Genomic DNA, 26,272 nt, shown 5'->3' with positions numbered 1-26,272 from the left:
ATAATCATTCTATCCTTTTTTTTATTTGGGTTATGATAAATACAACCCACTGGGTTGTATTTAAGTAATTAAAAGAGGAAATAAATAGTTAATATATGCATTAACTGCATTGATTTATGTGTAATTTACCTAATTTCTAAATTAATGTCAAATATAGACGGGTATTAAATGCTTAAATACAACCCAATGGACTGTATTTATCATTTCCCTTTTTATTTTCAGTTTTTTTTTCTAATTAAATAATCACTCACAATCTTAGCCTTTATTTCATCACTCTCACTCACATCACATGATCCCATTTTTGCACTTTATTTCTTCCCTCATTCACCTCTCAACTCTTCTCAATTTCCCAATAAAATTCCCAAATTCTCTCTCTAGAAAACTAGTCTTTTGAAGGTGGGGTCTCCCTCTCTTTCTCTCTCTAAAAAAACATCAACCACTACCAACTTCAATGGCCACTCAAGAGATTGACAGGCCTCTCTCACTCCCTCCTTACCCTGAGGTACACATCTCCCTCTCCCCTCTCTCCCTATATATACCCGTAAACGTAAACAAATGATTGAGACGGAGAAATTACTCTCTCTGCTTTTCTTGCTTGTTTTCCTTATACTTCCTCCGTCCTAATCATTTCTTTACTCTTAAAAAATACTGTTACAAAAAAATAAAAAAAGGTAAACAAATGAATGAGACGGAGAGGGTAATTCTCGGTTTTTCATTTTGATGGGTAAAGATCAAAACTTTTTAATTAATTCGGGAAGTGGCGAAAAAATTAGACCTTTTTAGTTAAAATTTGAAACGGTAACTAAAAATCCTGGTTCCGCCACTGTAAATTCTACTGATCTAAAATTTTCTCAATTTTTCTGTCTGAATTGTTGTAATTACACTGGAAATATAACCCCAAATTGTTAAATTAGTGACTAATTGCAGTGATAATTATCTACATTAATAAAAAAATTGGGTGAATGAAGTGTCACTTTTTTTATATTTAATTTAATTAAATTGCTTTTGTTTAAGGAAATGTATGGTGAACAGCTGTATGCAACTACAAAGAGTTGGTCTTGCTTAAGACGGGTCGAATATTGAAACGGGTATTTACACTCACAAAACAAATAGAGGGGACAAGGTGGGGACACCCCCATGTGCCTCCCACTTGGCTCCAAATGGGCATTTTGTCTCACAAAATGGTATCCGTCTACAATTTCAGACGGATACTGCCGGTCTTAAGTAAGAATTTGTGAACTACAAAAGGCTCCACCTTTTTCTTTTATTTTATTTAATTGAGAGGTTAATTTTTTAATTACTGTCTGTGAAATGTGAGCTTGCATTGTCCTTTACAGCAAAAAAATTAGGTGAAATTGTAATTTATGTGTGACTATTTTGAGGGGGTATTTTTCTGTTTGTCAGAATTTAGTGTATTTTTATGGAAAATAAATCGTGCATGCATGTGATCACTGTTGAATGTTCAACAATGTTTGTTGTCTTTCATGAGTAAATGATGAAGTTTCATGGTGGCCCATATCATGTGTTTGAAATTGTAGGGTTACTAGGGTAATTAAGTAATCGCAAATTCGTGTTTAAGACGGTTAGGTTGAAATTGTGTTGAATTAAGGCCTTTAAGGGTCCCTACTAAAGGAGTTAATGTCATTAGGTAGGGTTTGATTGCGAAGATTTACTCTCTCGGTTTTTTTATATGACGTTTTTGTTTTTCAAGGTGAGCAGTACACAAATTGCTCAACTAGTGTTCCTTTGAGGTTGGACTGAAGTATTTTTTTTGATTAAGTCTTAATTGAAATATTGGGGCGGTTTAATTGCGAAGATTTAGTGATTTCCTTGAACAATGATCATGGGTTCATGCTTAGAGAAAGTTATGGAATAGAGCCATAGAGGGGTAAGGTTGCGACTTGCGAGAGTTCACTTCACGAACTCTGAGTTACTCCTCCACTCCTCTTGTTGCCTATGTGGTTTTTAGGATGAACTCGGGTTTGTGAAATGGGCAATTTCGTCCCGGTGAGCGTAGGCCATACGGATATTTGATATTTTTCTTAGTTGGGTGTCCATATGAAGGGTAAAATTAATTTCGTTTCTTTTTTGTGTCAAATGAGTTGTTGTAACAATAAGGGGTAAGCAGTTCCAAGTCCATGGCCTATTGTTCACTCGCACTGAGTCTATACTTCTATGCCATGAGCGGGTATTTTGTGTACATTTGATGTCTTATTGGCGTTATAGCTCAGTTTTAGAACAGGAAACCGTTATAGGCAGTGGCGTAGCCACATATGTGGTAGTGGGGTCTTGAGACAATTGACGCTTTTTATCATTATAAAATTTGTCTGTTTTGAAAATTTTATGTTTTTAAGACCCCGTAATAAGAAATGAATAACAATTACATTAGAATAGACCCCACAGGTAAACGATTCTGGCTCCGCCACTGGTTATAGGTAGTGGTGAATCTGGTGATTTAAGCGGGGTGTACAAATTGCTGAACTAATGTTACCTTTGAGCTTGAACCGAAGTATGTTTGATTAAGTCTTAATTGAAATATTGGGGTACCAATGCAATTTTGACCTTAGACCGTGAAAACGGCATTTAAGTTGGGTTATGTTACTAACTTACTCCCACTCAGCTGGAAGTGTCATATGTGAGACAGTGAGAGTATGTAACGGTGTCTGTGTTTGCCACTGATATTTCGTAAGGGAGTTTCATATTTTTTTTTTGTCAACAATGAATGGTTGCCTTATGGTGTTGTGTTGGAATGTCATAGTGTCAGCCACACAATATGAGTTGTCTGGTCTTGGCAAGGATGCGATATAGCTGTGGCGTTGTTGTATCTTCGCTGGAAACCTGTATAACTTCACCCAGAGTCAAAGTACATCCGTGGAGGAAGCTTCGAGGGTTATGTTCAATCATTTAGAGTTTCTTGAAATTGCAAAGCATTCCATTTCTCTTGCTTTTTCAAGTAATTTAGAGTTGGCCGGGCATTCTATAAAAAAAGGGAAGCCCGGTGCACAATGGCGTCCCCACTAGGCGAGGGTCCGGGGAAGGGTCCCACCACAAGGGTGTAATAATAGGGGTAAGCCTTCCCTTGCCATTTTGGCAAGAGGCCGCTCCAAGGACTTGAAATTTTTTAACTCCCTAGAATATTCTCTAGGTGACTAATATGCTCGATCTGGAGTTGTAGGAATGTCAATGGGGTGGGTCGGTAGCAGTATACAATAGTTCAATTGTTGTTCTTTAACTTCCTTTATCTGAGTAACTCTTAACTGAAGTATGGGACAACTGTAGAATTTTGATCTTAGTCTGTGTGATTTACAGTAATGTTAATTTGGCGCGTTTGACAGATGATTATGGCGGCTTTGGATGCATTAAACGAGCCAATGGGTTCAAACAAGACATCAATCTCCAATTTCATCGAGTCAAAATATCCAAACCTGCCACCAGGGCACGCAACTCTCCTGAAACACCACCTGAACAGGATGAAGGACTCGGGGCAGCTAATTTTCTGGAAGAACAACTACATGAAGCCACGGCCTGACTTCATCCGTCGTGGACGAGGAAGACCCCCTAAGTCCAAGGAGCCTGGTATGCCAACACCTGCTGGATCCGCTAAGCCCAAGGCTCGACCAAGGAAGGATGAGATGGACTCCGCCTCCGGTGATCCCTCTGGAGAGTCTGTTCAGCTAAAGAAGAAGAAAATATCTCCTGACAACGGTGAGCAGCCTACGAAGACTGGTAGGGGCAGAGGCAGGCCTCCAAAGGCGAAACCCACCATGGCTACGGGAGGTGAAGGGGTTTCAACCCAAGCCTGAGTCACTCCCACAGGCTTTTATGTAGCATTAACTGTTTCGTGTTGTCGAAACTTAATTTAGTGTGTATCGTTCATCGTGATTGGTATGGTCGGACGGGGTTCCGAGTAGTTAGAAGATCCAAGCTGGGGTTGTGTGTGTAGTGTGTAGTGTGTAGGAGTAATTTGGATGTGTACATTTGTGTGGTGTGCCTGTTTTTCTTTCTCTAGTGTTACGGGACAGAGATTCCGCTCTCGACCCTGTGATGCTTTGTGGGTGTTACTGTTAGTACCTTTTAAGTAGGAGACATCATTTAATCCAATTCAAAATGTTTCTTGTGTTGTTACTCTGGTCTCCTTTTTTGAACCCTTCCAACCTTCATTTAACGGATATCGGGTTGCAAAATTGGCAGGTTCGAAAGACGGGAGTCGTGACGTCTCTCTCCTTTTATGACACTTCCATTTTAAGGTATGTGTGCATATAGCCGAGACAAATGGTAGTTTAGAGAGTACTCATAATCGATTGATTGGGGTTGTAGAGAGAATGAACAGATCGATTGGAGAAAGGAACCTATTAAACAGAATCGACACACGTTAGCGCCTTGGTTTAAGCTACAATGTTGAATTTTCCGGTCTTGGGGTATGCATATGCGGTATGCCGTCAATGTGCTCCTGCTAAAGGCCGCTAAGCGTATAGGGTTAGGAAATAAAGGAAGTCTAGTTTCATCCCTACCAACTTAGGCATATACCTCTACGATGGAACTCGCTGTATGGTTGTTGGTCTCGTTACTCGAACCACCATGCTTGACCGATTGGGGAAAAAAAAAAGATAACATCCCTACGGCTGCAACTGTTCTATTTATTTCATTGTCACACAGCATTGCATTGCATATTGTACAAGGAACAAAAGTGTTCTCGTCTCCCAAAAGCTGCATTACGTATTATAATATTTGCAGATACAATATAAACACAGTAGCGGGGATAGCTCAGTTGGGAGAGCGTCAGACTGAAGATCTGAAGGTCGCGTGTTCGATCCACGCTCACCGCATATTTCTTATATTTTTTTAAATTTAATGCTTTTACTATTTCTTTGTTTGTTAATTAGATACAGTAGCGGGGATAGCTCAGTTGGGAGAGCGTCAGACTGAAGATCTGAAGGTCGCGTGTTCGATCCACGCTCACCGCATATATATCCATTTTTTTCCCCATTTAATTATTTTATTTTTGCAATTGATTCTTATAAATCGATTTGTTTTCCCCATTTGATTCTCCTACTATTTGTTTTTGCATTTGATTTTCTTATAAACCGAATATTTTATTTTTGGCATTAGATTCTCTTGTTATTTTTTGCATTTGATTTTCTTATTAACGGAAATTTACAAAGGCTGGAACCGCTAATTCACTCCAAACCCGCTAACTTGCACGTCCGTAATCCATGTAAGCCCGTCCCATATCCAACTTAAGTCCGCATTTGAACATCTATGTATCGGGATTTGGGACATTCAGTTCTTCAGACTATAAATGGTTGTTATTGGTTGTTAAGGCAAATCAATAAATGTAAACATGGACCATTTCAGTAAATGTCATGTTGTGCTCTGGACCGTTATATCCCCTCCTTGCTTAGGCCTGTCTTTGTATGCACATCAAGATGGTTACTGACAACCCAATCACTGCACATTTTAAGTACATAACTTAAGAAAAAAAATCGGACTTCTTTCGGTCTAGTTGACGCGTAAATAAGTAGTAGAAAGTTGTTCCAAATCGAATTTGAATTGAAGATCCGTGTTTTGGTGAACTTGACAGTCGACACAATAATGTTAAACTTAATTTCCGCGTGTCACTTGGTAAATCCAAGGTAAAGGTATGACAATTCAAATTCTGGCTACGCCACTGTGGTAGTCGAGTGATCAAACTCCGCTGTTAGAACTAAAATGATCTAATTTGTCGATTAACGACTCTAAATGCAATGTCTCATTGTCAAGAATTTCAAAAGAATTGACACTTTGAAAAGGTGACATTGATTTTATTAGGTAATTGGTATCTCCTATACAAGATCTAAGCATATTCTATAACATAGAAATCAAATCGACAATAAAAAATACGGAAATATCATAATAAACTCTATCAAAAATCAAAAATTACACATTATAGACATAATATAAGTCTTCTGTAAGACGGTTTTATGCTAATATTGTGTAAAACGAAACCCAACTACCTCAAATATGACCATGGATCTTAAAAAGTATCCGTTTTTGCATTATACTTGTGTAAGACCGTCTTACACAAGTATTAAAAATCGTCATCAAAGCTTCAATGTAAGGTCAGGAAAAGAATCAGTGCATTGATCAGTTTGAGTTTGATTTGAATCATTCACAGTCCTGAAACTCCCTGGCCAAAACGGCATCGCATTGAACACTGGCACACCACCTATGAAATACCCATTTTGCCCCTCGAACATGGGTCCTGGCCCTGGCCCACCATGCTGATATGGCAAGATAGACTGTTGTTGATGAGGGTGCATGACCATCATCATATTCCCATGATGAGCTTGGATGGAAATCGACGGCCTAGACGTAACACCAACACCGCCACCTGTCATTCCTGATGTGCCATGTAGAGGCAGAGATGCTAAGCTAACATGCCTGTGGACACCTTCAGAAGGTAATACACCGAGACGCATCGCCCGCTTTGCAATGCTTCTTTCTCTCTTATGTGCATTTTGGTGTCCTCCAAGTGCTTGTGAGCTATAAAACTTTCTTCTACAATAGTTGCAGGAAAATACCTTGCTACTTTGAGGTGGTACTATGTCTACAACGGGATTCGAACCCTGGTCATGAGTATCACTGCTTTTGAGTTTACCGGCTGAGCTAGTTGACATTTGTTCATCGTCACTAATGTTTAAGTCTATGATTACTCTTTCTTTTTGTGCCATGTTTTGTTTGTTTAATTTGATGTGTATATATATGTTGGATTGTTTAAGGAAATGTGTGTTCAAATAAGGTAGATTTGATGTTTTGAGAGGAGTATATTTTATGTGATGGTGCTATTTTTAGAGTGATAGTACATTAGATATGTTACTATAATAGAAGTTAAGTGTAGAAGTTTAGGGATTGGAGATTGTAGGGAGAAATATACTTTTGTTGGAGGTTGCAATCATGAAGAAAGAGGAAGACATTGGAAAGAGGGTGGGGTTCTAGCCTCGTTGTCGAAACACACAATAGACGTGGACGTGATTGAGTTCGATTCAGTTCAATTCAGAAAGTTTCAGGATCTAAGTCTGTTCTTTTTTGCTTAATATCAACTCTCATTCGGCTCACTTCACTTCAGTTTAGCTCATCTCATTTCAGCTCTATGCATTTCAACTAACTTCAATTAAGTTCAGCTTCATTCAACTCACTTCAGCTTAGTTCAACTTCACTTAGTCTGAAGGAATATGGCCTAAGTTCATTAACAAAATAAGTTTCTTATGTAGTTCACCAACTACAAGTTAAACATAAATCTAAACTATACTATACTTTGTGCACTTGTGCAAGATTTTGAATAATTCATTTTAAAAAATTTAACTATGTTGTAGTTAACAGTGCTTTTAACAAAAGTAGGTTGTTATTAAGGTTAACCGTGTTTCAAGAAGAAATTTTGTGTGTTTTCCCCAAAACAAGGCATGGGAGATGGCATGTTTCTCTATCGAAACACGCACGTCAGGGGCAGTTCTAGGACTTCACCGATGGGGTTCGATTATCAAATTTAATAATCTTTAGTAGTAGTAAAAAATGTTAGTTGTTGGGTTTGAACCCAATAAAAAAATCACGTTTTCCATTAGCATCTATTATTTAGGTCTTGTTTTTTTGGACTGAAACCGTCTGAACTGAACTGGACTTAATGGAGCTGAACTAAAGTAAGAGTTAATTTGTGAAGATAAAAGATGAACTGAATTGAACGGAGCTGAATTGAACTGAATTAAAATGAGTTGAAATTAAATTCCAAAGAATAAGTCTAGTGATACTTCACTATATTTTGATATAATAATGATGTTATCTTTTTTCGTGGGGTTATTGAATCCCATAAACCCCCACTAAAAACGCGAATAAAACACGCCATGTAAAGTGACGTGTTTGTTTCTAAACCTATTTCGTTTATTTTTAACCCTACTTCAAAAAAATGATTTTCATCAATAATGAATGAATAATAGCCTTTCCGACACCCAACCAAAATTGATTAGATTAATTGAGAAAGCGATGGTGTGTGGGAACAAGAAAGAGAGTGAATTAACAATCGACAATAAACAATGGTGAAGTGAGATTTATAGAGATTAGAGAGTGATGTGAGAATGGGTCGAGTAAAGAGTAGTCAGTCAAGTCCCACCATTACGTGCTTCTTCAATTATGCCTCATTTTCTTTGCGGAAGCGTGAATATCTCATGTTGAAAATCTGCTGATCTCATGTCATGGCAACCCATAATAAGATGATATTGTCCGCGCTTTAGTGCCCTCACGGATTTATTTTTGGGCTCCTTCCCAAAAGGCCTCGTACTATTATATTTTCTGGACACTTATAAAGATGATCTTCCATCTTTATTCTACCGATGTGGGACAAGGGTTTGCACCCTAACAATATAAGGTAAGAATAGAATCATAATTATTTAAAAAAACTCGTTTTACAATTTGTATAAAACTGTTTACACACTACAGAGATATTCGTGATGCAAGGATATTTGAAATGCTCTAAATATAAGTTTTTCAAAAAAAAATCACTAAATATGTAAATTTATTTTTCGTTTTGTGTCTAAATTTATACAAGTACTAGATTAATCCACCGGGTTATATATACATCAAGTGAGAATTTAAGACGATGGTAAGGTATATAATGTCTAAAGTTTATACATCTCGTTCATTATTGCTATCGTTAAATAAGGTGCATAAATTATAAACACGTTGTTGTTATACAAACAAATCAAATGAATCTGAGTATGGTCAGATGTTTTCACAATGGGAGATAACAACAATTGTTTTGTATCGGTTTCATTTGTTTCATTAAAGTGAATATAGATGTATTCAAAATTTAAAAATTAAACCTCAGGAGTATTCCCTACCGACAGTTGGGGCAATCTCCTTCGGGGTACTGAAGACAATTTAATGGGTTGACTCCTCCCAAGTTTGGTTTTTTCATTCGTAAGAGTCGAGAATCGAACCCCTGACCACTTATTTAAGAGATGAGAGCCCTTACCATTCACACCAGCCAACTTTGATAACCTTGTTATTATAGTGCACACATATTACCTATCCTCCAATAATAACAAGAATCGACGACCATCCAAACTGAACATAACTCGATCCAAAATATAATACGGAGTAATAAACAAAAACTGAATGTGATTGACCCGCACTAACCCCAACTCGAAACTGATGACCTTATTGCAAATATAGACTGAACCATGGCTAATTTGCAATCTATCAGTTGTGGTCACAGAGCTGGTCCATGCTCCAGACATGTGCATTCACTCCTGTTCATCTGTCTGAAATAATATACTAGTGGCTGTGGCTCCTGCGTGCTTTGCTTGATAATAGCAACAAATTTGTACCGTTCAAAACTACGTCAACCACTAATGTCACCCTCTCCTATCTAGAAAATCAGTTGGTCTCCATTAAAATGGACTATTTTAGTTTTTTTTCTAAAAGACGGAATTTTGAGATCATTTTACAATTAAATGTAACTATTTTTTAAAAATAAGTTAAAATAAACTGCAAAACTAGTTGGACCATTATGATTACATTTGATGGTCACAAGATCTTGTCTCTTTAAAAAGACGAAAATGGTCCATCTGAAACAAACTTATGCTACAAAACATATTTAGTTTCAAATCCGAAACAAACTTATGCTAAATGGTTCAGGTTCTAAATTTCCAATCCAACCTGCCCTTGGCCCGTCATTTTAGGCAAAAAAAAAGTTAAGACCCGCTAGCCCGGCCCGCCTAAAACTCAACTCGGCCCAGTATAACCCGGACCCTAATATTTATTGTTGCAAACTGATTCTCATCCATAATCCGAAAATAACCCGACCCGGTTGAGCCGTTTGCCAGCTCTAAACTTGTCTCACTACTTGACCTGGCAAACGGGTACCTGAATACCTCATATGGGTAAAATTGATTGGGCTTACCCTTTCAAAAGTGTCCAGCTAACTCAATATGTCTTGTCTAAGCCCAATGGAGTTGGCTTATACAAGTCCATAGACCATACCCCCCTACTTCAAGCAAACAGGTTGTTCATGGGCTTTGGAAATAATATACTTCCTCCTCTATTCCATACCGTTTCTAAAATCTCGCTCGTAAAATTTGAAAAACGTACACAATCAAATGAAAAAATGGAAGCGATGATTTTTTTTAGGGTTTTTCTAATGTGTGTCCTAAGGGCACGTGTTAATAACCTAATTAGAGAAAGATTGTTGAGAATATTTCACTAATTATGGCAAATGTGAGTTTGTTTATCAATCATTCATTATATATTCTCAACATTCTTTCATTTTTTGAATTATTAATGTGTGCCCTTAGGGCAGACGTTAGAAAAACCCTTTTTTTAAACACTGGTTATAAGACTATGATTATTGAAAATCGAAATAACTATAAACTAGCAGTCCGTCTTGCTTCAGACCGCCTTATTTCAGACCGCAATAAGAGCATTCCAATGGTTACTAGGAAGGACATGCTTGCAATTTTAGAAAAATTTCAAGCGGGTTGCTCATCATTGGATTAGGAAAAATACGACCCGCTTGAAAGCTACACCTGCTCTACCAAGCTACATGCTTGATTTCAAGTAGCTTTCTTTTTATTGGTCGATTATTTAAATGGGTCAATTCAAGCTACAATTGTATGTCGTTCACCATTGGAGCGGTATCTAGCTTACAAGCAATATTATTGAATATTCCTATGTGGCAAAGCAAGCTACATTAACATTTGGCTTACCATTAAAGATGCTCTAAAACCTCTCACAAGTGAGAAGCACGTGGATGGTGGGACACCCTCATGTGCTTTCCCACTCACACCCTAAATGAATTTTTTGTGAGAGAAAATTGTATCCGTCTGATCATTTCCGACGGATATGACGGTCTGAAATAAGAATTTGTGATAAACTAGACATGGAAATGGAATCTCATATCATATATATGAATCTCCCCAAAAAGTTCTTAAATACGTCTGATATACCATGATATGAACGGATAAAAAGAAATTAAAGTTGTCGAAAAGAGGGATATATCTAAAAAATACAAAAAAAGAAATGTTGTTGGTTAAAGTTTACACTATACAATATTAGTATGCATGTCTTCCTTCGTACAACACTATCCGTCTTTAGATAAAAACGGGTCATATATGTTTCCACTTGCATATATAAGACGAACTTTTTGCAACTCTTTGAACACCCTTATTTTATCTCATTTAATAAACCTACTAGTTTAGACTTTAGATCCCGCGCAATAAATGCGCGGTATTTATAAATTTTTATTTTGTATTACTTAATAATGCTAAATTAAAACCTAATTAATTTTGTCCAAAAAAACGCTCCTCCTTCTCTCTAAAAAAATGCTCTCCTCCTTCTCTCTAAAAAAAAAAAGAAAAACCCTAAATCCTCCCCCTTTGCTGCCGCCGTTCTCCTCCTTCCTCCCACCGCCACCCATCAACCCCCTACCATGTCGTCGGGGATGGGGTCTCTCAAGACCTTTCTCCGGCAACCCGTCTCCTCTCTTCTGATTAACCCTCCTCCCCTTTCTTACCCACACCCGGTTCTGGATCGTACGAGTCTGCCCGTTCCTCTCGGTCTGCGTGGTGTATGTGGGTTGTTAGGGTCTTATCGGACGAGTTTGTTGAGGTGGTGTGGCAGGGTGGTGCTTGGATCTGGCGGTGTTGTGGGTTGGTAGGGAGGCGGTGGCTTTCGTTGTTTTTTCCTGTGTTCCGCTTTGTTTCCTCTATGTTTTTGTTTAATTTCCGCTTTCGTTTTTGTTTCGTCTCTCTTACTGAGGGCTATGTCCCCGTCTATCGGTGGTGTCCTTCTCTCAGTATGAGAGCTTTCGTTTTCTGGTTCGTTTGCAGTTTTCTAATAAGTCAGTAGAAGATCAGCGTTGTTATAGATCGTTATATAGGTTTACATATTTTGTCCGATTCATGGCTACAATCAATCACGTCAGAAGAAATGGATACTCGTCAAGGAAGATTCGGAGACCCTCTTATGGATGAAAGCCTTTTGCGGCGAATCGATGATGGAGACTCTGTTGCAGTGTTTCATTCTTTGAACAAGAATTTATTTCCTATGGATGTAATCGATTTGTATCCGATTGAGCTTGACATATGTTGTAGATGTCGTATGACTTTTTATTAATGATAATGATCTTTTCTCAAAAAACCTAATTAATTTTTAATATTTCACGTCATTATATTTTTATGTCGAAAAAAATGAACTGTAAAATTATTTAAGAAAATTGAGTAAAATTAAACTGTAAAATAATAGTGGTATCTCGTTAATTGTTCATTTTCCTCGTTATTGTATTTTGCTTCGAGAAAAAAAAATTAAAACTGAAAATTAAGCCAAGAGAATTGAATAATGTGTTTAATTATATTTTTTTAAAGTATTTTTTATTACACAAAGCTGGTTATTCCAATTTTATAAATTATCTCCATTTTTTTTGTCATGAATGTAAGCTAAACGATTTATAACTAGTTTAGATCCCGCGCAATTAATGCGCGGTATTTATAGAGTTATTAATATAGACCTCGTGCAATATATGAGCGATATTTATAGAGTTTTACTTTTTAGTGTATTATTTATAGAAGTTAAATTGACAATTCACTTATTTTTCACGTTTCTCCTTAATGTATTTTGATTTGAGAAATAAATAAAAATTTAAATCGTAAGAAGTAATAAAATGAGTATTTTTTTTAATTTTTTTTTTTAACAAAGAAATTAATGATGTTAATTTACAAATATTTTCTAATAACATATTTTTTAGCTGCTAATTTTTATCATAAAAAATCAATGAATTTTAACAAATATTTACTAATACCATATTTTCTAGCCGCAACTTCTTATCATAAAAAGTTTGTGCAGAATGTGAAATATTAAATGTTATAAATATTTAAATACAAAAGATTATATACATTTATAACTTATCATGTCTACACCTATATTATATGCTAAAAATGTTAAGCCCTATTCTAGGAAATATGTTTTAGGCGGGAAAAGTTGGAGTTTCGCCTATTCATTTAGTAAATAGAGGATTTTGTTAATACAAAGTATGAGTCAAGTCATTCTTAAAAAATAGCATCAATAAAAGATATAATATTTTATAAATTTATACTATTTACTCGTATATTTTAATTAAAATATTATATTTTAGTGCTTAGTGAAAATTATATAATTTGATAAAAAGATTAATTTTAATGAAATACATTATAATTATTAATTTCTTTATTTAGTGAAAACAATTAAATAAATAGCTTCCTTATTTAAAAAGATGCTTTTTGGAGGGAAAATTCATGAATTCACCTATTCATTTAGTAAATAGTAGATTTTTAATTTAACACGGATATTACCGCCTTAAATAAGAAATTGTGATTCCGAGTGTCCCTAAAAATTTGTCCAAGAAGGGAAGATGACTTGGAGATTACCAAATACGATAGGATGATATGTTATGAAGATTATAATATCAATAGAAGGCACCTCATTGGTTCATACAAACTTCATTGGCCCCACATAATTGCAAACTTCATTTACGTCCACATATGCATGCTTATTTCTCCTACACAAATTGTTCATATATATGTGACCTTATGCGTTTCACCATAAACATCACAATCTTCCCATTTCAATCTTCTTTAATTTGTTAATAATCCATTTTTGTTCCGAAATAATCCCATGGCAACAATGCTAAGTTCCGGCACGGTCCTTAGACCGACACCGTTCCTAGGCCAAGGAAGAGGAACTAATAGTAACGCTCTTAGAGATGTTGTCCCTATGGGCTCGGGGAAATTCACTATGGTAAGATTATGCTATTAGTACTCGCCGATCTTAAGTTCATGGTATTAAATCTCGGTTTATTACTTGATTTTATAGCTCGATAGTGGTTCCATGTCATGACCCAGATTTAATTTCACGTTTAAATTGTCTATGTTACATCTTATGATAAAACCGTTTCTTTATAAATATTGAGTTTGTGAATTAGGACAAAAAATTTACTAGAATTTTATGTCTCACTACTATTGGAAAAATAAAATAAATTAATCAATAATATACTAATTAAATTTTGGACATTATAGAATTAAACTTGATGAATTAATTAATCATTTTTGTGTTCTTGATTAGGGAAATGATTTGTGGTATGGGCCAGACAGAGTAAAGTACTTGGGCCCATTTTCAGCCCAAACACCATCGTACCTAAATGGAGAATTTCCCGGAGACTACGGATGGGACACTGCTGGTCTCTCTGCTGATCCCGAGGCCTTTGCTAGGAATAGGGCTCTTGAGGTACTGTGCTTCGAACATTTGGTTAAAATTTACTTCATCTGACTCAACAGATTATTTACATTTAATTAACCATTTTTCAGGTCATTCATGGACGTTGGGCCATGCTTGGAGCACTAGGATGCATTACCCCGGAAGTACTCGCAAAATGGGTTGGAGTCGAGTTCAAGGAACCCATTTGGTTCAAGGCCGGATCCCAAATCTTCTCCGAAGGTGGCCTTGACTACTTGGGCAACCCAAACTTGGTCCATGCCCAAAGCATCTTAGCCGTTTTGGGCTTCCAAGTTGTGTTGATGGGCCTTGTTGAGAGCTTCCGCATTAATGGGCTCGAGGGAGTTGGAGAAGGCGAAAACCTCTACCCGGGAGGCCAATATTTTGACCCATTGGGCTTAGCCGATGACCCGGTTACATTTGCCGAGCTCAAGGTTAAGGAGATCAAGAATGGAAGACTAGCTATGTTCTCTATGTTCGGATTCTTTGTTCAGGCTATTGTGACCGGTAAAGGCCCATTGGAAAACTTATTGGACCACCTTGATAACCCGGTCGCCAACAATGCTTGGGTATTCGCTACCAAGTTTGTTCCCGGGTCGTAAACCGAGTTGTATATCATTTTAGATAAACTTTAGCCAAATGTTTGCAAAGAATTAATTTGTGTCATCAATTTAATGCAAGAATAGGATAATCAGCTTTGTGCAAATTACATATCTCCCTCTCTCTAATTGCATTACTTTTAACCTCAAAAAATGAAAAAAAAAAAAAAAAATACGACGCAGTAGTAATACAAGCAGACGGTAATCCTAGTTATCAACTGAGGTAGTTGACATCTATATCAAGAAAAAAAAAAGTCGATAACACGTTTAATCCTAATTGAGAAAGTACAAAGTCTCGACTCTCGACTAAGTAGATAGATAAAATTCGATTCTTACATTGTTCCGGAGAAGAGCATACAACATTATTTACACACAGGTAAAACATCACTTGAGCATACATACACAGATATACTACCCTCTCTACAAATACCATCACTTTCGACTCAACCGGGCGGACACATTATTTACAGAGAAACGTCAGCTGGTTTCCTCTCCATTCAGGACTTCAGATTTGGCGGATTTGCAGGTTTCATTATCCATGAGAAGCGTTCTTCAAAAAGCTCTTCAGATGGTAATAAGTTTCGGTGTCACAGTACTCGCAATAGAAAAATACTACTCTGTATATGTTAGCAGTGTTATACTGATTTCAGTATCGCGACTTACGAGTATCAGTGTATCACAAACGCATTTTCCACGGTTTGTACCATATACTTTCTTCCACTCAGCTTTCCCCACCATCTACGCCGATTCTTCTCTGGAATTACCATGAGCAAGTTTGTGAAGTGCGCTGCTTTGGTTTCCCTTAACCGTGTCTTATATCCTCTCTTCCATATTTCGAATCTCAGTTTTAGTCTACTGAGTTCATCATAGGAATTCAGAACTGAAGTAGAATGCACCAAACTGTAATCAGAAAGGTTTCTTGCATCTTCATCAAAAACTCGTCTTTGATGGTCAAACTCCTTGGCTAGACGGTTGACATTCGAATATTTAGTGGGTGCGGTTTGTTCAGGAGTTCAAGGTCCCATGAGCAAGTTACCATCAGAAACATCAGACACAGGTGATGGACAAAAACCACCGTCTCTGGAACGATATTCGTTTTGGCTGCAGCCAAGCTCATCTGCACAAATTTACAGATTTCACTACAGAAATTTGGAACTCTACCAAGTTAAAATCCATAAACCTCCGTCATGGCCAGTAAAATTAGTACGCACGTGCAATGATGCTATCTGCTTCTGCCATTTATACTCCAGGGACCGCATTTTAGCATCATAATCCGACCACCTAATCTCGTACTGTTGTAACCGTCCCCTTAAGGTTGCATTCTCTTCTTCCTTCTGAACCAAATTTGCTTCGGCTCTCTCAATCCGTCTTTTAAGCTCTTCCATAGCATCATTGGGGACCTGAATATTCGCTGGGGAAAAACCCTGGTCAGAAATTAAGCGTTCCAAAGATTTTGCTTCCAAGAAGATCTACTGTAGGTCCAAGAAGCTAACATGACATACAACCTAAGGTGGACAGCAGTCAAGTCTTATAGTTAAAGTACCAAATTGTGCATAATCTTTCTTAGAATGTATTTGAATTCCGCGTGCTTTCCATAGACACTCATTTAGTGTTCGCTACTTTTCCTTTTTCATGATCCTCTTTGAAAACACAAAGCATAAATAACTGGCCTAGCCAATCTACTGGGTTTATTTTCATGAAATATCGCCAATGGCCGTTCTTTTTTACAATTGGCAGAAAATAATAAATTAGCGGACATGATGAGATTAAAACATTCTACAGGTAATATCCGTAGAAATACCTTCATTTGGGAACCTTTGTTGGGCAATTGATTTATTCTATCATCTTTGACATTTGAGTTTTCTGATGTCTGCAAGTCACCAAAATGCTTGCGGGCTAACCAACCACGCGCGACTGTAGAATTCATTCCCAAACAAAAAAAAAAAATATTATGACGATAAACTTGATAATATTTTGCTGAAAACATGACATAAAGTCAAAATGTTTTTACCAGATTGCACTCGTATGATTGCTTTCAGCTGCTCCTCTAAAACCTTTGAAGCATTACGGCAATGTTTGTGCTTATTCACATGGTTTTGTGAGAGAGTTTCCTGCTTCGTTAATAGAGAAGCATATTTCCTTCTAGTATCTTCACCACGAATGACTGCAACCGCAGAAAGGTTAACCCGCAAACAGTTAAACGTACAGAAAAGGCTTTAATAATCCACACCCGAAGGATAAGAGCAAAAGAGACAGAAGTATTACAGGACTGCAATACAGAAACCCTCGCCTTCAGTTCCGTAAACTGAGAACGAGCCTTGTATCCACGATAGCATTTTTGAAATCCAATAACAGACAGTAGTACTCGTTTTCTTGTTTCCTCCAAAGTTCCAATCTACACGTAGCAAATGATAGATATATCAAAGATAAAGAAAGCATTCAAAGAAAAATACAAGAGGATCCCAGTTTAAAGAAGGTAGACCATAATGTACAGGACTTTGATGCTCCATGCAGGAATAAAAAGCATAGAGAAGGAAGAATGCACAAAACTGAAGTGATAAAAGCGGGCCTATACTGCCTCAAAATTCAGTAAAATATGGTCATGGTGATCTTCAAAGCCATACAAAAGGGTCATCCTTCGGCATCACAGCCGTAATTAGTTGATTTAAACCATGGTTTTCATTTCATTGCAGTGGAATATATACACAGACACGACGTGCGTAAACAGGGGAAGCAAAAGAGCGACGATGAGACTAACCTGACCAGCTCGGAAATATAATTTTGTGTAGCCAACTTGGTAAAACTCAGGAAGAATGTTGAATTGCTTCAGAACAACTAACGACAAACTCAACGAATCATACGCCATATTCTTATCTAAAATCAGGAATCCATACCTGAAGATAACATGCAATATAACTGTAAGAAAAGGATCACTAAAGTTTCCAGAACAAGCCATAAAATCCTTGATCATGTACCTCTGTGCAAAGTCTTGATGGGTTATACGATTCGGATAACCACATCTAGCAATCCTAACAACTTCCAAAACTCCGCAACATTTTAACTGTTGCACGACAAGATCCTTCTCATAAACACCAGGAAGCTGCATACTATTTGGTTTTATGCAGAGAATAAAGTGAGGTGTGGTCTTTTCCAACTGCTGCATCAGTTTGTTAAGTTGATGCTGCAAAAAGCATACAGCATTTGACCAGTTTCTCAAAGAAGTAACCCATTAAAAACATCAAATTACCAACAAAGGAGCATATCTTTGCAGAAATAACTAGCTGCTCACTAAAAAGTAAAAACTACAGTTAGGAGAATGAATCGAGTTACATGATCTGGTCTAAGTCGACATTTTTTTACCACCAAAGTTGAATGAGGATATAAATGGGATGAAAAAAGTTTAACTTATACAACACTGCTCTAAGCAAACAGGATTTTGATCATGGGAGCACTATTATAAAATATGCATTGGTGGAAATAAACCACCAGAATGTCTGCTATGCAAACATCATCAAGACACGAATATCAAGGCACGAGACTGACATAGGAACACATGGGCACTTTATGTTCTGAACAGGATAAACAGATTACCACATTTGGACTCAAAGGTGGCATAACATAAACATAACAATCACCTTAAACTTTGTAACAACACTTTGCTTCTTGCAGTCTACAGCACGTTGACCCTTCGGTCCTACGGTCTTCTGACAATGATCAAGCACTTTGGAGGCAAAGAGTTGCAGGAGTGAACAGCTACAAGATTGAAGGAGCCGAAGAGATTCGGACTGTAATGAATCTCTGTTCTTTTCCAAGAAGCCGCTAGCATTATACTGAACCTGAAGAAATATGGAAGCACAATTTATATCAACAGATACTTTCACCGAGGCTCCAAGAGTTGACAGCAGACAATATCATATGGATTAAGATGTCGTCATTCATGCATGTTGTCATGAATAAGAGAAAAACACTGAAACTAGATATTGCTCTACAGGCCTACATTATTTGCCCATTGTTCAAATATGTTTATTACTCGAAATCAATTTGCAATTAAGAGAGCGGAAACAGTACCTCATAGCAAAGGTACTATAAATCAAAAACCACCAACAGGCAAACTAATGCTTGCCATCACACATACATGCACACACAGAGAGAAAGAAAGAGAAAATGCCCTAAAAACCCCGAAAAAGTAGGCAGGACTCGGTAAAATGACTACCTGCCCAGCGTAATGGCAGATATCAAATGCTCCATCTCTTCTTCCTTTAAAGCAGGGATTAGAGCTCAAATGCTGTTCAAGCTTGTTGGCAAAGGTCAAATCTGTCGCCTTAGGAAAATTTGTTTCCTCATCCAATAAAGAAAAAATCCCCACGGGTTTCTGTATGTATAAAGGGGGCAGAGAGATGTTCTAGTTAGAACAATGAAACAATAACTTTCTAAACTAAAACAATTGTACCTTCTCAAACAAGTTCAAGCACTCTTGATTGTCTCTGAAATCAACTTTAGTCCAGTGAATTCCATCGGCCTCATAATCCTAGAATAACAAAAATCGAAGTTCTCACTGAAGATTAGTCAGTTATACAGAAAAGTACCGCACAAAGTTAACTCAGGCAAAACAAGCAAAAAACGCTCTAAGCAGGGTTCAACAACCCAGGACATTCTTTGATGTAAACTCAGGCTAAGTGACCACATAATAGTATTTCCAGTAACAAGGGGAATGTACAATTAGAGGTTTACAGACCGTTTAATTTCAGTCTACGTATCTTATTAGTGTTGGATAGATGATCTAATTATCTAAAACTAGAATCGACTTTCGTAGTCATAACTCATAAGCTCACAAAATACTCCTTAGGTCTTTCCTCCACACTCATTTGGGGCATAATGGGAATGTCAAGGTACTAGTCACTTATCAGCATACTATCACTGAAAAGATGATACAGTCATTACTGTCCTTCCATGATTCAAACAGGGTAGCAGGGTAAACCGCAAAATTCGTATATTGTATTTCATCTTTGTGAAATTACACATGCATGTCTGAGACGTACTCAGAAGGTGGAAAGAGAGTCTACTTCATAAACCTAATGAGGTTCCATCGCAAAATCAACATCTGGTGTGGATTCTATATTGGACAACAGTTCCACACATAACAAGTTTGCGTATAAAACAAACTATTTGCAGTTTGCACACATCAGACATCAGAAATAATAGCTCTTCTTTATAGACAACCAATGTGCATTAATTCTAATACAAGGACTTTCAAGCAGAATCACATCACAATCAAGCAGGAGTGCAAAAACCTATTGACATAAAAAGCGTCAAATTCTTACCTCTTCCTCGAGTTTGAAAAGATGACGATTGAAATGCTGCTGTAATTTCTCATTTGCATAGTTTATACATAACTGCTCAAAGCTATTTCTCTAAAAGCAGACAGCAACTATGAGCACCAGCACAACAGTATTGTGCAACACGGAAATTTATCAAACTTAATCTCACCTGAAATGACTCGAACCCATGTATATCCAAGATGCTTATGGACCTTCCAGTCCTCCATTCACCGTCTTCAAACGATATGTTTATTTGTTCGACAAGCCAATCAAACAATCCGGCATAGATAAATTTCGCTAATGCATCTCGGGTGTTAGTAGCCTAAAAATTAAATTAATTTGGCTTAAAAACAGCGCTCTAAGCCATGAATAAGGTTGAATAACTTTATGTTCATTAACTATATGCATAACATGAAGTATAACATGAGCATATACCTGCTGTAAAGTTGATCTTTCCTCAATACTATCCTTGCCAGTTCGGATTGTACTGGTTGATATAGCCAAAATCAATTCCTGCTCACTGCACCCCAACAAACTGGCTGCAACAGTCACAGCTGCCAAGCAAGTAAAATCGATAAAGCTTTGCAAGGGAAGACAGATATCACCTTTGGCAGGTCAAAATAATAAATGGAAAAGAGACATCTTAGAATACAAATTCAAACTTCAATCACTTAATAGCAAATTCAAACTTTGATTTCTTAAATATCCTGCATTACTCGAATTCTCTCAACGTTAACCCTATTTCAAACTCTAATTTTGAAACTATCCTTAGCTGGCAGGTAGATTAATTTACTAACAAAATCAATGACACTACAATCAGTTCTTGAGTTTAGACTGAATAGTTTAGACTAGAGAATTAACTGTAACTGGAAACCTCAAACATGTAACTGGATAGGCTAATGCGCAGTTCATACAAATCAAGCAGGCTTTAAGAAACCAAACTAGTGTGAGGGGTATTTTGAACAATGAAGCATATGAAGGGGTTATTTACCGGACACAAATACACAATGACACGTTAATGAATAGTGTCAAGACTAAAGCAAGAAAATTAAGGATATAAAATAGCTAATTGATTAAACAGGAACAACACCTTCATCAGCCACAAGTTCTACGTGATTTTCGTTATCTTCGTTATCGATGATTTGAAAGGATATGTTCCCAAGCCATAGCACTGCAGTAAGCACTGCAAACATACTCTCCTGATCTTCTTTTGAGATTTGTACAGTATCTAAAGCTTCCTGTCATCAAACATGTAGTATATTTGAATGAGCAATATTAATTGAGGACCCCAGTGCCTCAACGGCTTCCCGCCTATGGCGGGGTATGAGGGAACAGCGATATGCACCCTTGCTTACCCTTGTATTGAAAACATGTAGAAGCTGAAACTAGAGTACTAGACAGCCCATAATGAAAATTGCCTCTAAAATTGCACAGACCAAATGCTATGTCACAATAAAAAAGGAACAAAGATAATTTTACGAGTCATTTTACTTTAATTCAGTACATCCCCAAGTCAAGGAATACTGAGTCTTTGGTCTCAATGATGTCTTCTGCAACAAAGAATATATATTACCTGTAGTTTTAGGAAGTTCATAGCATCATCAAGACCGTTGATTGCCAAGCACTTGCTCTGATTAAGATAATTGTATTCATTGGCCATTCGTATGTTCAATTTACCTGAAGTGAAATGACATTCAAATGATGCTGACACAACTACCAAAATCTTTTAGAAACACTAATGCCAGGCTGAATAATAGAACCAATCGCTACATTTAAGAGGAACCAACAGTATCCTATGACATTATTATCACCAAAAACATATGGGACAAAACAATACCTCTTAGATCGGACGAGGTGCCAGCACAAAGTTGGTAAAAGACATGATATGAGCGTTCCCCAGGGGCCAACTGAACCACTCTTGACTGCAAGAGAAACAATTTTAGATCAAAAAAGGGATAGAAAGCAGCAAAGTCCTGATTCAAAAACTACAGCAAAGCAATCTCACCTTTTCAAGCAGTACTGGTCATAGGTTTAAGTTTATCAGAAAGCAAGGGCAACAAGATGTAGTCAGTCAACGATAAAGCAAAGGGATAAATAATTGAGAAGGAGAAAAAAAAATATATATATATATACACCTAAACCGGTCCAGCTTACATGTTTGGATAACAGCGCCACACATCTTTCCAGTTGCACTAAAATGAATTTTGATCAATTTCCCCTGAAAAAAATGAGAAACTCAGTGTAACATCATGTATGTTACCTTGCTAACTAAGCTGAAGATGAAGTATGTACAGAAGAGCGCTATCTAAATCATACGCAAAAATAAATCAGTCACAGAGGAAAATATTAGAACAGTGGCAGGGAGGCAAAAAGCGGTAGAAGAACCTTACAAATCGACTAGAGTTATCATTCCTCAATGTCTTGGCGTTTCCAAATGATTCCAGTATACAATTTGTTTGAAGAACTTTATGTTCGATTCCATCTCCTCCGCCGCCAACAATAGCTAAATACTGCATTGCCAATTTAGCTGTTTCAGTTTTCCCTGCACCACTTTCGCCACTGTCAAGCGGCACAAGTGCATAGTTAAATAAAATAAAAGGGAACACAAAAAGTGTAAAAGGAAAATCACAGCAAAACTAAACCTCACCTTACGATGATGGACTGATTTACTCCATCTGCAAGTAAAGGAAAACACATATTAATAAAGCAAGGAACATAGAACAATGCACGGAAAAAGTTTGTACAGTAACAGACCTCTCATCATCTTATCATAAGCTGCATCTGCTGTTGCATACACATGGGGAGTGCCAGCAAGTTTCTGCCTACATTCAGTTGTTGACTCGATCCCAAGTAATGGCACTGCCTTAAGCGGATTGATTGCAATCAAAACAGGTCCTGCTTTACTCTACAGAACCCAAACACCCCAAATTAAAGGTCAAAAGACAGATACAGAAGTGAAAACTTGTGATCAGGGTAACATCAGAGAAACACCGAAAGGAAAGCAAACACATACATAGATCTGTTCGCGAGTATATCTGTGATACAAATTGCTAAGAATTGAGGGCTCATTTAAATAACTAAGTTGTATTAGATCGTCTACACCGTCAAGAATATCTGGATTCGCAGGTAGGAGTTCTGTTGTCGAGACTTCAACAATCTATATTGGTAAGAAGTATTAATTCCATGATAGGAGTAAGATATCTGGACAAAACCACATATCTAAGAACATTTCACTTACATTGTTAGATGCAAGTTGTACACGAGATTCCTTGCCAGATGTTGAAAGGACCCTTCCCAGTTCCCACTGTCCGGATGAGAGTCGACACCACACACGAAGTTTCTGAAATGGGAAATTCTGACTTAAAGTTTACCATCAAAGGAACACTGACGATAATTGAACAAGGAAAAGAGAGAAGGCTGGTCACCCTGATAGAGTATGGCAAATTCTTTACTTAATACCTAACAACGTAAATGGATGAACATCAGTTTTCTTGTACTAAAATAGACGACTGTCACTTTGAAGTTCAATCCCATCCAATCCAATGTCACAAACTGATGAAGAGCAAATCTATCCATAAATCCGAGTAAGGATATTCTGTTCTTAGGGTATGAAAAAACTCAAAGGATATTCTAGCTATTCTAATCTTTGCTTAACGCTCGCGACAACTGACAACACGATGCAGATAGATTAGAAAACCTGCATTAAGGCAAACCTCGAAATAAACCTACTACTTATCGAACTAGCCAACATATTCTCACTGGTCATTTGTCAGTCTCTACTCTCTACTCGCTGCTCAATCTCATTCATCATGCAAAAACTAATATGAAATCAAATGTTTATCCATCTCTTCATATTGTAACAAAAGCAACAAGAAATTAATGATACGGAGTAAGAAAAACAGCGAGTATTGTACAAGACCGTCTACTGTACGATTGACGATTTATGTTGTTAAATTTCTCCAATTAACTATAACAACAACTATTGTATAAGATCGTCCTTTGTATGATAGTCGAGCGTTGGGGCCTTGCGGCCCCAAAACATTTAGGACAATTGACGATTTGCATAGTTAACCACTACCATTTCTTTTAATGCCACTCAAATATAAGGTAAAGCTAAGGATACGTTACTATTCACCGTCTCACAATTATGAGTGGCATTAAAAGAAATGGTAGTAGATTTAACTACAACAAGTATAAGACCATACATTGTATAATTGTCGAGTATAGAGACCCTGCAACTTTTCGGACAATTAACGATTTACGTTGTTAAATTTGTCCATCCAATTACGTTAAAATAACCACCCACCGTGACTGACTCAAGTAATTCCCGATTTCATAATATAAGACGGTTTTACACAAGAAATTACGATACTGAAAAATAGTTAAATACTACCTTCTCGATAAAATAATCAATATTATCATCCCATTCAACCACACCTTTAACATTACCACCACCACAACTGACACCGCCAACACCGCCTTCGTAAGGCGACTGATGAATCCGGAATGCATTCCTTCTCTCCCACGTCACCGCCTCTGCCTCCGCCTCCGGCGCCACGTCACTATCGCCGGCACCGGCGATCTTAAATCCGGGCGGAAGCGAGCGTCTAGCCGACGGAAGTCGAGCTCTCGACGTCGGACGAGACGGAAGCCGCGGCGGAAAGTCCGGCGGCGGTTTCTCATTTCGGCGACGTAAATTTTCGAGCATTTCCTCTAAAGAACTCCGAAACATCATCGTTTTCGCAACGGAAATTATGTCGATTAATTTATGAATTAAAGGAGAATTAAGAGTAGATTAACAGAGATTTGGTGATAATTGTGGATGTGTATATGGAACTGAAAATTGCTTAATATGGAAAAGGTATGAAAATTGGGGAAAGAGAACCAGTAACGGTTTTTTGTATTTTTAGTTTCCAAATTGTTCTATAGAACTGGGGGTGTTCATGGGTCGGGATCAAATCGAACCGGACCAAATTTGTGGCTCGGAAACCTAACAAAGGTAAAATGCTCGACCATGGACTGCTCCCCTCCAATTTGGACCCAAAAAAATGTGTACATTGCACGAGGCTGGATTATATCGACCAAATAATATACGGAGTACTCCCTCCATTCAACTCCACACTACCACTTTCTTTTTTCACGTTTGCCAACGCGTTTTTTACGCGCTAAATATCGTTAGGTACGTATTTGCAAAAAATATAAAAGTTAGATATTTTTAATCTACTCGTAACGACAAATAAAACAAGATCCTACATGAATATATTTTCTCTTATGTATTGAGAGAAAATTGAAATTAAAAGCTTCACTATGAATAGTGTACAAAATAGATAATGGTAGTGTGGAGTTGAATGGAGGGAGTATTGTTTAGCACAAATTCTTATTTGTGACGGAGATATCCGTCACAAATAAGAGACGGGCCAAATACATACCATTTAACTCAATGTGGTACCCGTTTGCATGGAATCCTGCGCTGACAGCACATCAATAGGGGGCAGCTTCACTGTACATCTATACTTTCTTTTTCTCGGTAAATTATACCATGCACCCAGGAGTATGGTGCATGGTACTCTCTTCTCATAAATTCTTTTTATAGTAAATAAATTTTAAATTTAATATAAATTATAAAATTATAAAAAATATATCATTATTCATAATTTTTATTTCTCTACAAATAGAGATTATATTTGATATATTTCATTATTTATTTTAACTTTCCTCATATATTCACAATACGTAATTGACATATTCATATCATATCACATAATTATTTTTATTCTTTTACATTATTTTGTATTATACAGTTTTGATATGGAATAAAAAAACGTTTAAGAGTGTCATTGTTCAATATATTTGAACAAATTGAGTCATATTCACTAAACTATAATTTCATATTCACTAAACTGAAAGTGAATATAATAGAGGCATGCGATGAATATCACACTATAAAACACATATTCATTATACAACATTGTCATATTCACTACAAAACACTTAAACTAAATATGATAGTGGTAAGACTGGTAACCACTTCTTATAAGTGGAAGTTAATTTTTTGTTTTAAAATAAAAATAAAAAATAAATAAA

The 26,272-nt window shown here is 37.0% G+C and overlaps 3 protein-coding genes, 2 non-coding genes and 1 pseudogene across 5 annotated transcripts; 4 read left to right on the top strand and 2 right to left on the bottom strand.

The window, feature by feature from the left end:
• Positions 1–264: 264 nt before the first annotated feature.
• Positions 265–4,125, top strand: LOC141656445 (HMG-Y-related protein A-like). Its single transcript, XM_074463330.1, has 2 exons — positions 265–502; positions 3,336–4,125. Exons 1-2 carry the CDS (start codon positions 452–454, stop codon positions 3,801–3,803), a joined length of 519 nt encoding a protein of 172 aa, XP_074319431.1. The 5' UTR covers positions 265–451; the 3' UTR covers positions 3,804–4,125.
• Positions 4,126–4,753: 628 nt separating this feature from the next.
• Positions 4,754–4,826, top strand: TRNAF-GAA (transfer RNA phenylalanine (anticodon GAA)). Its single transcript has one exon. It is a non-coding gene; the product is annotated as a tRNA-Phe (tRNA).
• A 65-nt stretch (positions 4,827–4,891) lies between these two features.
• Positions 4,892–4,964, top strand: TRNAF-GAA (transfer RNA phenylalanine (anticodon GAA)). Its single transcript has one exon. It is a non-coding gene; the product is annotated as a tRNA-Phe (tRNA).
• Positions 4,965–5,784: 820 nt separating this feature from the next.
• On the bottom strand, positions 5,785–6,941 carry LOC141655805 (zinc finger protein 4-like). Its single transcript, XM_074462849.1, has one exon. The coding sequence runs from the start codon at positions 6,708–6,710 to the stop codon at positions 6,081–6,083; it is 630 nt and encodes a 209-aa protein (XP_074318950.1). The 5' UTR covers positions 6,711–6,941; the 3' UTR covers positions 5,785–6,080.
• A 6,628-nt stretch (positions 6,942–13,569) lies between these two features.
• On the top strand, positions 13,570–14,982 carry LOC141656442 (chlorophyll a-b binding protein 13, chloroplastic). Its single transcript, XM_074463328.1, has 3 exons — positions 13,570–13,797; positions 14,122–14,283; positions 14,364–14,982. The coding sequence occupies exons 1-3, from the start codon at positions 13,675–13,677 to the stop codon at positions 14,871–14,873; spliced, it is 795 nt and encodes a 264-aa protein (XP_074319429.1). The 5' UTR covers positions 13,570–13,674; the 3' UTR covers positions 14,874–14,982.
• Positions 14,675–25,210, bottom strand: LOC141656443 (myosin-2-like; annotated as a pseudogene).
• Positions 25,211–26,272: the final 1,062 nt, after the last annotated feature.

The sequence above is a fragment of the Silene latifolia genome, chromosome 5 (assembly GCF_048544455.1).
Source record: "Silene latifolia isolate original U9 population chromosome 5, ASM4854445v1, whole genome shotgun sequence".
Taxonomy (NCBI): domain Eukaryota; kingdom Viridiplantae; phylum Streptophyta; class Magnoliopsida; order Caryophyllales; family Caryophyllaceae; genus Silene; species Silene latifolia.
This window is presented reverse-complemented; position numbering and strand designations above follow the sequence as displayed.